Source organism: Falco biarmicus, chromosome 9, assembly GCF_023638135.1.
Source record: "Falco biarmicus isolate bFalBia1 chromosome 9, bFalBia1.pri, whole genome shotgun sequence".
Lineage (NCBI taxonomy): Eukaryota > Metazoa > Chordata > Aves > Falconiformes > Falconidae > Falco > Falco biarmicus.
In genome coordinates, this window is record NC_079296.1 from 51,135,248 (window position 1) to 51,147,422 (window position 12,175).

General features: G+C 48.6%; 1 protein-coding gene across 1 annotated transcript; it reads left to right on the forward strand.

Moving 5' to 3' along the window:
• On the forward strand, nt 1-10,119 carry LOC130155128 (deleted in malignant brain tumors 1 protein-like). Its single transcript, XM_056352092.1, has 9 exons — nt 1-329; nt 1,062-1,345; nt 1,785-1,838; nt 2,257-2,568; nt 5,845-6,022; nt 6,333-6,544; nt 6,798-6,970; nt 7,502-7,890; nt 8,527-10,119. The coding sequence occupies exons 1-9, from the start codon at nt 1-3 to the stop codon at nt 8,810-8,812; spliced, it is 2,217 nt and encodes a 738-aa protein (XP_056208067.1). The 3' UTR covers nt 8,813-10,119.
• Nucleotides 10,120-12,175: the final 2,056 nt, after the last annotated feature.

Below are 12,175 nucleotides of genomic sequence, written 5' to 3' on the forward strand. Positions count from 1 at the left end.
ATGGTCCTCATGTGCAGCGTGTTTTTCTTCCATATTCACAGGAAAGACAATTACAGCGCTGTTGACCTCCACCGTACCAAAGACCTCAACACTGCCTACAGTGTCCATATCAGACATGACCTCCATGGGGCAGAAAAGTACCACAGGAGCAATGACCTCCCTAGCAGAGACAACTGTCGCAGCACCAACGACTTCCATAGTGTGGATGTCCTCCATAGCAGACATAACCACGACAGTGCCAACCACTCTCCTAGCAGAGACAACGACCCTAGCAGAGACAGTGATGACCACAGAGACAATGGCTACCACAACAGAGAGAAGCACACCAGGTAACGCTGTCCACTGTCACTCCCTGATCTTCTTATTGCCCCTGATCTCCCTTCCTAGACCTGATTGCACTGGAGGGAGTCTCCCATCACTGGGCCACTCCAGTTAGGCCATTCCTGGCACAGAAGTCCACAGGGAGGATGGAGAAGAGATGGAAAACTGGGGGTGCTGAGGCTTAAGGCCAGGATCTCTGTAGGAATTGCTGGTGAAGGAAACTGTTCAGGGAGGGATGGCAACAAAGGTTCATTCTACCTTTGCCCCTCCAGATCCTGCATGGGTAGTACCATAGCTATTTCCTAGACAAGTTCTGGGATTTGGGATGGGACAGGAAAAAGAGAGAGCTGCTGCACCGAATGTTTTGTAAAGGAAGATAGAATTCTGCCCAGGAACAGGTGACTGTGTGAAACAGAGAACTCACGATAGTCATTTCTGCTGAATGAAAGACCTCCACATGATGTGAAGTACCATAGGACAGGAGCTCCATGAACACAGGCTAATTTCGTGTGCATGATGTGCTGACTGCTTTTTTCATTGACACTAAATTCTTACTCATATCTGTTGTTCCAGTGCCCACCACAGACTGGCCATATTCAACAGGTAATTCAAGCCCACCAGACCCAACTCTGACCTTGCAGCAGCCATGCAGAGGCCCTGCTGCAGGAGCCCATCTGGACACCCTGACCCAGTGCCACATGCCTCACCCCAGGTGCCCACCTGCGGCTCTCCGGTGGCAGGAACGGCTGCGAGGGCCGTGTGGAGGTGTACTACGGCGGCAGCTGGGGGACGGTGTGCGATGACGAGTGGGACCTGAGGGATGCCCAGGTGGTGTGCCAGCAGCTGGGCTGTGGCCAGCCCACCAACGCCCCGGGCAGCGCGTACTTCGGCCTCGGCTCCGGGAGCATCCTCCTGGATGACGTGCAGTGCCGCGGGGATGAGACCTCCCTCGGGATGTGCCGGCACAACGGCTGGGGCATGCACAACTGCGGGCACGTAGAGGACGCCGGCGTCATCTGTGCAGGTGCGTGGGCAGCGGAGGCCACCGGCTCTCGGCAGATCACACCAGGCAGGTTTCGGTGCCCTCCCTTGGAACAGCCATGCTTACCTCCCTGGGTAGAGGCAGAGTGGAGTGGCGAGCCTGGGGGCCTTTGCTGCCTGGTGCTGCAAGCACTCACAGAGGGCACAGCCAGCTCCTCACGCTCGCAGCTGAAGGGGCTCAGCATGGTTGCAAAGAGCAGGATTTTGGGATTGCAATGTGGGGAGGTCGGGGCAGCACTGAGGACATGTCCAGGTGGTGCCTGGATGGGGAATGTCAGAAAAGAGCTGCACAGTCTCTCCCTGAATTAATGCCTCAGTCTTGCATTTCCATACGCATAGCCACTGCCATGGCCATAGCCGCCCATTGCCACGAGCCTGCTGCATTTGCTGCGCTTTCATTCACTCCCTCTTCTTCCTTGCAGATGTGCATTCAACCCCTCATGCAACTCCCCCTGCTGAATGGCCGCACACAACAGGTAATTTGTGCCCACCCAGCTTGTTCCCAGCCTTACAGCAAGCGGGGGGAGCTGCTGGCTGGTGCCTGCTGGGTGCAGGGCTGCTGCTCCCCTTTGCCGTGACATTTCCAGGGTGCATCAGTGGTCACCCTCAGGGGATGAGCCATACTCTATGTGCACAAAGGATGTTTTTCGCAAAATGCCCCCATGCCCTGAGCAGCCCCCAGGACCCCCAGGAAGCTTCCATGTATCCCCCACCAGGGCCCTGGGCAGGGTGAATCTGCCCTCCAAATACCTGGGGTCTTTGCTCAGCCCCTGCGCTCCCCCAGAGCCTTCAGGTCTGCCCCACCCCAGCTCTTGGTCACTGTGGCCAAATCCCTGAAGCAGCCAGGGAGCTGGGGTCCATGACACTGACCCAGTGCCACATGCCTCACCCCAGGTGCCCGCCTGCGGCTCTCCGGTGGCAGGAACGGCTGCGAGGGCCGTGTGGAGGTGTACTACGGCGGCAGCTGGGGGACGGTGTGCGATGACGAGTGGGACCTGAGGGATGCCCAGGTGGTGTGCCAGCAGCTGGGCTGTGGCCAGCCCACCAACGCCCCGGGCAGCGCGTACTTCGGCCTCGGCTCCGGGAGCATCCTCCTGGATGACGTGCAGTGCCGCGGGGATGAGACCTCCCTCGGGATGTGCCGGCACAACGGCTGGGGCATGCACAACTGCGGGCACGTAGAGGACGCCGGCGTCATCTGTGCAGGTGCGTGGGCAGCGGAGGCCGCCGGCTCTCGGCAGATCACACCAGGCAGGTTTCGGTGCCCTCCCTTGGAACAGCCATGCTTACCTCCCTGGGTAGAGGCAGAGTGGAGTGGCGAGCCTGGGGGCCTTTGCTGCCTGGTGCTGCAAGCACTCACAGAGGGCACAGCCAGCTCCTCACGCTCGCAGCTGAAGGGGCTCAGCATGGTTGCAAAGAGCAGGATTTTGGGATTGCAATGTGCGGAGGTCGGGGCAGCACTGAGGACATGTCCAGTTGGTGCCTGGATGGGGAATGGCAGGATAGGGCCATGTTATCTCTCCCTGAATGAAAGCCTCAGCCTTATTTTTCCATGGCCATGGCCATGGCCATTTCCATAGCCACTGCCGTGACCACGTCCATTTCCACCCATTGCCACGAGCCTGCTGCATTTGCTGCGCTTTCATTCACTCCCTCTTCTTCCTTGCAGATGTGCATTCAACCCCTCATGCAACTCCCCCTGCTGAATGGCCGCACACAACAGGTAATTTGTGCCCACCCAGCTTGTTCCCAGCCTTACAGCAAGCGGGGGGAGCTGCTGGCTGGTGCCTGCTGGGTGCAGGGCTGCTGCTCCCCTTTGCCGTGACATTTCCAGGGTGCATCAGTGGTCACCCTCAGGGGATGAGCCATACTCTATGTGCACAAAGGATGTTTTTCGCAAAATGCCCCCATGCCCTGAGCAGCCCCCAGGACCCCCAGGAAGCTTCCATGTATCCCCCACCAGGGCCCTGGGCAGGGTGAATCTGCCCTCCAAATACCTGGGGTCTTTGCTCAGCCCCTGCGCTCCCCCAGAGCCTTCAGGTCTGCCCCACCCCAGCTCTTGGTCACTGTGGCCAAATCCCTGAAGCAGCCAGGGAGCTGGGGTCCATGACACTGACCCAGTGCCACATGCCTCACCCCAGGTGCCCGCCTGCGGCTCTCCGGTGGCAGGAACGGCTGCGAGGGCCGTGTGGAGGTGTACTACGGCGGCAGCTGGGGGACGGTGTGCGATGACGAGTGGGACCTGAGGGATGCCCAGGTGGTGTGCCAGCAGCTGGGCTGTGGCCAGCCCACCAACGCCCCGGGCAGCGCGTACTTCGGCCTCGGCTCCGGGAGCATCCTCCTGGATGACGTGCAGTGCCGCGGGGATGAGACCTCCCTCGGGATGTGCCGGCACAACGGCTGGGGCATGCACAACTGCGGGCACGTAGAGGACGCCGGCGTCATCTGTGCAGGTGCGTGGGCAGCGGAGGCCGCCGGCTCTCGGCAGATCACACCAGGCAGGTTTCGGTGCCCTCCCTTGGAACAGCCATGCTTACCTCCCTGGGTAGAGGCAGAGTGGAGTGGCGAGCCTGGGGGCCTTTGCTGCCTGGTGCTGCAAGCACTCACAGAGGGCACAGCCAGCTCCTCACGCTCGCAGCTGAAGGGGCTCAGCATGGTTGCAAAGAGCAGGATTTTGGGATTGCAATGTGCGGAGGTCGGGGCAGCACTGGGGACATGTCCAGGTGGTGCCTGGATGGGGAATGGCAGGATAGGGCCATGTTATCTCTCCCTGAATGAAAGCCTCAGCCTTATTTTTCCATGGCCACTGCCATGGCCATTTCCATAGCCACTGCCGTGACCACGTCCATTTCCACCCATTGCCACGAGCCTGCTGCATTTGCTGCGCTTTCATTCACTCCCTCTTCTTCCTTGCAGATGTGCATTCAACCCCTCATGCAACTCCCCCTGCTGAATGGCCGCACACAACAGGTAATTTGTGCCCACCCAGCTTGTTCCCAGCCTTACAGCAAGCGGGGGGAGCTGCTGGCTGGTGCCTGCTGGGTGCAGGGCTGCTGCTCCCCTTTGCCGTGACATAGCGGAGGCCACTGGCTATACCATGGGTCTCACAGCCCTCTGTGCCTGGCCCCCTGCATCTCCGTCCCCTCTTCACTGCGTTCCCCATTGTGGTACCCTATGGCCCCAATGTGGGGACATGTCTGTGTCCCAGCACCTTTGTCCTGAGCAACACATCTCACCTCCGGCTCTGTTTCCCTCACACCCACAGCTGCCATGACCACGCCAACACCTTCAGCAGGTAATGCTCTTCTTTGGCTCTTCTCACCTTGTTTATTTGTGGTCTGTCTCCCTGTTGGGCTTTTTTAAATTTGATTTTTGCTTCTGTGGCAATATGACTTTACAGTTGCATGCTAATTCTTAGACAGGCTACGATAACCCCTTGAATTTCAGTGATGCTTATTTTGTTGTTATGCTCTTTGGCTTTGGGCAAGCCATTTTCTCACTGGGATCTTCAGCTGGGTGAAGGTTTAGGAAGTTTTTTCTAAACCTCTGACTTCTAACAACATATATCAATATTGGAAGTGTGGTGTTCAAGTATTGCAAAATGTAATTTTTGGCTCTTCTGTTTGCTAAAGGTGCTATGGTCTTCAGCCTGCTATTTTTGCCTTAGAAATCGGATTTTTGATTTAAAGCGAAACCATTTACAACTGGAAATAGTATGAAAGTGAAGGTGTCTGAGAGGCCCATCGAGTCAGCTCAGAGGAATGGCAGTGTCTGGGTACAGCTGGTGCTCCCAAGCTTGGAATAACCAGAGAATCCCAAAAACCTGAGGCAGGGAGGAGTGTGCTGATCTGGGGGGTGTCCCTGTGCAGGAAAATAAAATGGGGTGTTGTTGCCTTTATGTTTCACATCTTTTAAGAATTAAGTTCAGAGCTTGTGCTCTCCTTCCTATAAGGAAACTTTTAGGATTTTCTGTTTAACATAAGAATTATGCCATTCATGCTGGCAGGAACATGAAAGATTTTTGCAGCTGTGCTTATAGGAGAAATAAGGTATATTTAAGACTTGGCCCAGCATCCTGGAGTGCTTAGTTCAAGACTGTAAAATTACAGAGCTTCCTAGAAGACTTGCAGCTAATTTATCCTTCAAAGTCTTCAGGGGAATAAAGAGAAGCAGCAGAGTAACCAAAGGGATGCTGTCTGCTTAGTAAGGTACTTCCATGACACCTCCTTGACTGCAGAAAGGAGACACCAGATCAGAAAGCGTCAAGGTGTTACCAGCCCAGCCTGCAGAGGGTGGTCTGACACCATAGATGTGACAGGGAATCCCAACTCCATCACAAAAGTAAACCTAAAGCAAAACCAAATATTTGTTTTTATTTGGGTCATGCAGAATATCACCTCCAGTCAGCAGGAGATCTGCTTTTCAGCAGCTGCCGATGAGACGTGTGCAGCTCGGGTTCAATTTTATAGGGGTTACTGTAAGTGAATTATCTTCCATTTCTTTCTGCAGCACCTTATTTTTGCGGTGGCTCAATCTCAAATTCTTCTGGGGTGCTGCAGAGCCCCTTCTTCCCTGGAAGATATCCAAACAACGCTGACTGCATGTGGGAAATACAAGTAGAGAACAATTTCCGTGTTATGCTCACATTTAGAGATATTGTGTAAGTAAAACATTGATTTCCTGGGCAAATAACAAAGTTAAAAGCTATATGAGAAGTTTGAAAATTTATTTGAAACTAGCAACCTTCCCAATTTTAAAGATACTTCCAATAACATCCAGCAGTTGGAAAGCCAGAACAAAATCTGGATTACTGCAGTACTTTTTACCCACCATTTTCTGTGACATCTACATACAAAACAAATAAAACCTCTGCTGTAAAAACTTTGAGTGCTGAAAGATTCTATCACGTTAGGCAGTCACATCAGAGTTTCTGAAACACATTTGACAAGGTGCTGCTATTTCTTCACCAGGATGCAAGGCAGCAGATGCCAGTACGACTATGTTGAAGTCTACGATGGGCCTCCACACTCTTCCCCGCTTCTTGGGAGACTTTGTTCTGGTTCCTTTCTCACGTACATATCCTCTTCAAACATGATGACCATTCACTTTCACAGCGATTCTAGATACACCTTCCGAGGGTTTCAGGCTCACTACTCCTCCATTCCATCAAATCACAACATTAGTAAGTTCCCAGACAGCGTTTCTGTTTCTAATGACTTGGGAAAGCTCTTACCCAATAAACAAGCCTGTTTATTGCTTTTGTTTGCAAAATAAATATTTGTGTATATTTAAAGATGTTAGGGAAATGAAATTATGTGTCTAAAATATGATGCTTGCCTTCTAAATGAAGAAAAAACCCAACATATGGTACAATTAAAACTTTAATTAACAAGTTCCTGAAGTCACTAATACATTGTCATTTCTTCTTCTACCAGCCCTCCTGTGCTTGCCAGACTACATGCACGCTGTGGTTAACAGAGACTATCTCCAGGCTCAGGGCTACTCAGCACAGACGGTCACCCTGAATGACAGCCGCTGTAAACCAACGGTCACGTCACACGAGGTTATCTTCAACATTCCCTACAACAGCTGTGGGACGATACGAGAGGTACGCTCACCGTTGTGCACACTGGATTGCGGGACTCACTTTGAAAAGAGTCATGACAGGGCCATTGTGGTCCACAGCATGAAGAAGTGAACCAGCGAGACCTGGAGGGTTTTAGTGCTTTTGCTTTCCATACCTTCGAGAATCCCCATGCTTAATAGAAATGAGCTTCTAGGGAGGAAAGTGTGGAAGGAAGCTATATCAACTTTGCCTGATTTAAAGTAGACGTAGCCTTGTAAGTGCCGTGCAGGTTTGGGATGGCTGCATACAACACAATTGGCATTTTGTACAGATGCTCAACGAAGTTTCCTCTGCCTTGGATTTATCAGAGTTTTTCTCCACTGATTGCTGTTTAATTACATACTCTAGTAAGGTTATTTACAATGTGTGAGCAGAAAAGACCCACACAGAGTTTCTTGGTTTAAAGAGTTTAAGATGAATCTGCATTTTTAAATTGTCTATTACTCTACCAAAGCTTAGAACATGGAACATGAAAAAAATGTGGTTCCTCATTTTAAATTATATGTTAAACAGGAGAACAATGATACAATCAACTATTCCAACATGATCAAAGTTACATCTTCTGGGTACATAATCAAGAGGAAAAAGAATATTCACTTACATATCAATTGCAAAATGCTACACAACACATGGATGCAAATAATGTATGCTGCTGAAGATACTGTAGATGTGAATGAAAATCAGTTTGGAAGATATGACATGAACATCTCTTTTTATGATTCCTCATCATTCTTGCGGCAAGTGCACGACTCTCCATACTACATTGACTTGAACCAAAATTTGTACCTTCAAGCTTCTCTTCACAGCTCTGACCCAAATCTGATCGTGTTTGTGGATACATGTGTGGCATCACCTGATCCTCATGATTTTAGCACTCTGGCCTATGACATAATCAAGAATGGGTAAGAGCTTTATCGATAAAGTCATTAGAAGCTTGGCTGTAATACCCTTTCTGCCTTTAGTTAAAATAAGAGAGCCAATCTGAATTGGTTTCAATCTCATTATCCACAGACTCTTAAAAAGGGCTGTTGTTTTTTTAGTTTTACAGTATGAGCCTCAAAATAAGAAATTACATTTAGACCTTACTAACATTTTATTTCACTTACTTCATTCTTGTCCTATATGCAAAATTCAAAGTAGTGGGAGTGAGGTAGATGAGATAGTGAAAACTGGCAGCAGAAATCTATTGTCCCAGGCATTATGTATTTCAGTAAAAAGAGGTCAAGCATTAGACTCATTTTTTTTATGCCTAGTACAAGCACAGACATTAGTAAGAGTCTGTTCTTCTCTCTTCACCACTTACAGTCCCCTTCTCTTGGAAAAAAAAAAAAAAAAAAAAGTCACCAATGCTCTAGCTGCTTCATAGGACTTAAGTCAATATTTTTGAAGTCTATACTGTGCTACAAAGTTGCATTGTTATCCCATTGTGTTCCTAGTACCTGGCTACGATATAACTTTGTTTTAATCTATTGGCTTTTTGCAGGAATGTTCACGTGTGTATCCCTGAAGGTTAATTCCCTTTTTTCACTTCTTTCCAGATGTGCTAGAGATTCTTCCTATGCTACCTACCAGTCCCCCTACAGCCACTTTGCTCGGTTCAGATTTAATGCCTTTGAGTTCATCAGCCGCCACAGGCTGGTCTACCTGCAGTGCGAGCTGGTGGTGTGCCGGCTCCGGGACTATGCTTCCCGCTGCTACCAGGGCTGTATGAACAGATCCAAGAGAGATGCACGTTCTGCTGAGGAAAGAGTGAATGTGGTTGTTGGACCACTTGGGCTTCGAGAAGGGGGTGCTCAGAGCAGGAATATGGGTAAAGTCAAATAAATTTGTCTCGTATTTACTCTAAGACTACTTCGGGCTTCAAGGAAAGCCAGAGCTCTGCGTTTCTGGCACCACTGAAACTGGCTTTTGCTAACTTCTCCATAAAAAAGAAGGGACTGTCTGGCTGACCCAAATGTCTACAAATCTTTTCTTTTAACACCTTGCAGCCCCCCTGTTTTCACATGCACATATAAAAAGTACAATTGCTGTGGCGGTCCCAAAGGAGAGGTAGCATGTAACCCATTTTAGTGCTATGAGTCCTTTGACCTAATTAGCTCCAGCCTGCTTGTGTAACGTGATGGCCAGCGGGGAGCAAACTCCCAGCTCTCTTGGGAAACATTTAATTCCCTCAGTTGCCTTCTGCTTATGAAATTTGCTTAGTTCAGTTGTCATCCCTGCTAACATAAAACCTGTTCAAATAGTTTAAAGCAATGAACCTGTAAGAAGTTAGCTTATTTCTGACTGGTCTGGGAACCATCCCTTTTAATGTAGCAGCTCTTTATGCCCTGATGCTTAATACACCGAGATCAAACCCCTCCTGCCTTCACTTGCAGGGCTGGACTCTCCTGTGCCTCCTCCCCAGGCGGGTCCCACTGCTGCTGACAATCCCCTCGTACCCGTCGTTGCTGCTGCTGCCGTCCTGGCCGTTGCCGTTTTCGTTCTTGCCGGATTTCTGGCAAGACCTGCACTGAAGAAACCATTTTCTCATGGGGTAATGTGAGATCAAAGGTCAGCATCATCCATGATGGTTACAGGGCAAACATCACGTATTACGAACTACCGAAATGCTTCACTGACGGCAGTGCGGCAGTCACATACGTGCCATTTGTAAGAAGCTGTGATGCCTTTATCTACAAGTCCTAGCCTCTTAAAGTGCTTTAGAATAACTTTGCAACCCTAACACCTGTTAAACAATGAAGAAATATTTTAAACGTTAATGTTATGCATTGTTTGATACAGTCATTTTATCGTTTTCCTCGTCTTCAATTTTATTCTCACATACTTCTAAGACTATTTATCTAATGGCTCAAAATTTTGTGAGCTAGAGAGAAAATATGAATGAGGTATCAATAAATTTTCCAAGGTGTATTAAATGGGAGGAAGAGTTAATTTGGGGAGAAGTAATAGATCATGTCTGGAAAGGAAATGTAATAATTGATCTTACCATGGCATCTAGAATTGCGACTATACAATATTCTAATTATTTTGACTATTGCTTTTAATGCTAATTTTCACATTGAAACAATAATGTATCTGTGCTTATTTATAAAATACAGAGATTTCCAAGCTAAAGTAATCTGTTAGGTGAGCCGTGGAATTTAAAATCAAAGGAAGGAATGTTTACAAAGCAATAATTCTATTTTGTCTTTCAAATTAATGTCTCTGATTAAAATACAAACATTTTACTGTGTGGAAGAATGTGGTCTGTTGGATTAAAAATTCACCAAGCGATGGACTCAGTTCCAGCTTCTGACATACTGAACAGGGAATTTCCAAATACCTTAACGTAGGCTTCAAAAGGAATGAGCTAATTATTTTTCTTTCTGTACAGGCAAATTTACAGGCAATACCTTGCCCTAGGGAGCCAGATTGCTGCCTCTTGGTTCCGAAATGCCTCTTCTTTTGGTTTCCATTACTTTCTCCTGCATGTCACACACAAAAGCACAATAACCCACATTGTTTAGGGAACTTCTAAGGACCTGTCTATGCATTTCCCTCCACAGCCGATGGTTAATCCAGTCCCTGAGCATCCTCCCCCATCCAACCAGGTCCCACATCCGCTGCTCCTCCCACAGCATCACCAAAGGTGAGGACTTCAGGAAAGGTGGCAGGAACTTCCCCTACATGCCAGTGAGGAATAACCGTCCACTACAGCCGGTGTGTTTCCCCATGTTATTGGAGAGAAAGCTTTCCCTTCGGTACTCAACTTTCTGCCCACAGCTGTGTTTTGAAGCACCACTGTGAGGAGGTGTGGGGTACCTCTTCTCTGTACCAGTGTTGGGCACGCCTCCGGGTGTGTGGCTACAGCAAGGCGTTTCCATGGAGTTGAAGTGTAAAGGGTGGATAAAAAAATAAAATAAGATCTATCAGCAAAGGTAAAACAAATGTCCAAACCTCACATGAAAGGCCTTGGGAGACTCCTTAGTTCCGCGTTGATGACAGACGTATTTGCAAAGCTGAAAAGCCACAGAGCACAGAAACCATCGTGCCCTGTCCCCCAAGCATGTAGTGTAACTGCCACAGCTCTTTTCTCTGCTGCCACTTGTTATCTCCGCGTGGCCCACACCTCCTGCTCCTGACATCCCTGCTGTAGCCCTGCTCGCCTTCTCACTCCGCATCGCAGGATTTATCCCCGTGAACTCCGCAGCCTGTTTCCCACAGAGCTGCTAGGTGCCTGCTGCTGCCTCCATCCTCTGTGCCACCTCCTCCTCGGCCAAGGGCACTGCTGCTCATCCACAGCACCAAAAGCACATCAGCTGGGGCTTCCCCCTGCACCCTCAGCACCACCACCTCAGCCCAGCATCTTCCCAACAGACATTTCCCTAATGCCTGGGCAATCTCATGCTTCACAAGACTCACTAATTGAAACCAGCATCACCACTGAATGCTTTTCACAATGTCTGTCCTCAGTTTTCACTGTTGCTGGTCAAGCCCACTAGTACTTGCCCTGTCCCTCCTGTCCCTGGGAAGTAATTTTCTCCCCTTTCTCTTTAGGTGCATTTTACCTAGTTGAAGGCTGATTTATATTTTTTCTTCCCCATTAATTTTTCACTTCTCTAGATTAAGTACATCCAAATTAAAAAGATGCTGAGCTCTTACAGGTGTTTTGTTTGCAATATTTAAGGCTGAAAATCTGACCTAAACGTTTGTCAAATCAATTGGAAGCCTCCCCATTGACATACATCCCAAACCGGGCACACCCACGGGTCTTATCCAAGAGATTGAATCTCAGCCAGGAGACATTTCAGGTCTCACCAAAATGTCATTTAAACATTGAAAGACATTTCATATCTGTTTTCTAGAGGAAAGAGTTTTGTTCAGTTTTCAACACTTTTGGTTGCTGATCACAATAAAATTACTTCTTTTATTTCCCATGGTTGTATGTTTGGCTCCTCAGGACTTACCTAGCCTTTCAAGGTGTTGTGTGCACATTCATAAACCAGGCTGAAATATGCTGGAAATGCATACAGTCAAATCCCACCTAAGCATTTAACATTGTTGCATGAAAACATGAAAAACGAGACCTGAGATTTTTGCCTTTCACGTCCTAGTTGAAAATACAGAGAATTAAAGGCTAAATGTAAACTACAATTTTTGTTTTGTTTTTTTTTTTGTTTATTTGTTTTGTGTGTGATAGGTGTTATG

Excerpts from the sequence above, each read along its gene's own strand:
- LOC130155128 (XM_056352092.1), top strand. The coding sequence starts at position 1 with ATGGTCCTCATGTGCAGCGTGTTTTTCTTCCATATTCACAGGAAAGAC. Across the intron at positions 2,569-5,844 it reads CGCCGGCGTCATCTGTGCAG|TGAATTATCTTCCATTTCTT; the intron begins GTGCGTGGGCAG and ends GGTTACTGTAAG. Across the intron at positions 6,971-7,501 it reads GCTGTGGGACGATACGAGAG|GAGAACAATGATACAATCAA; the intron begins GTACGCTCACCG and ends TATGTTAAACAG.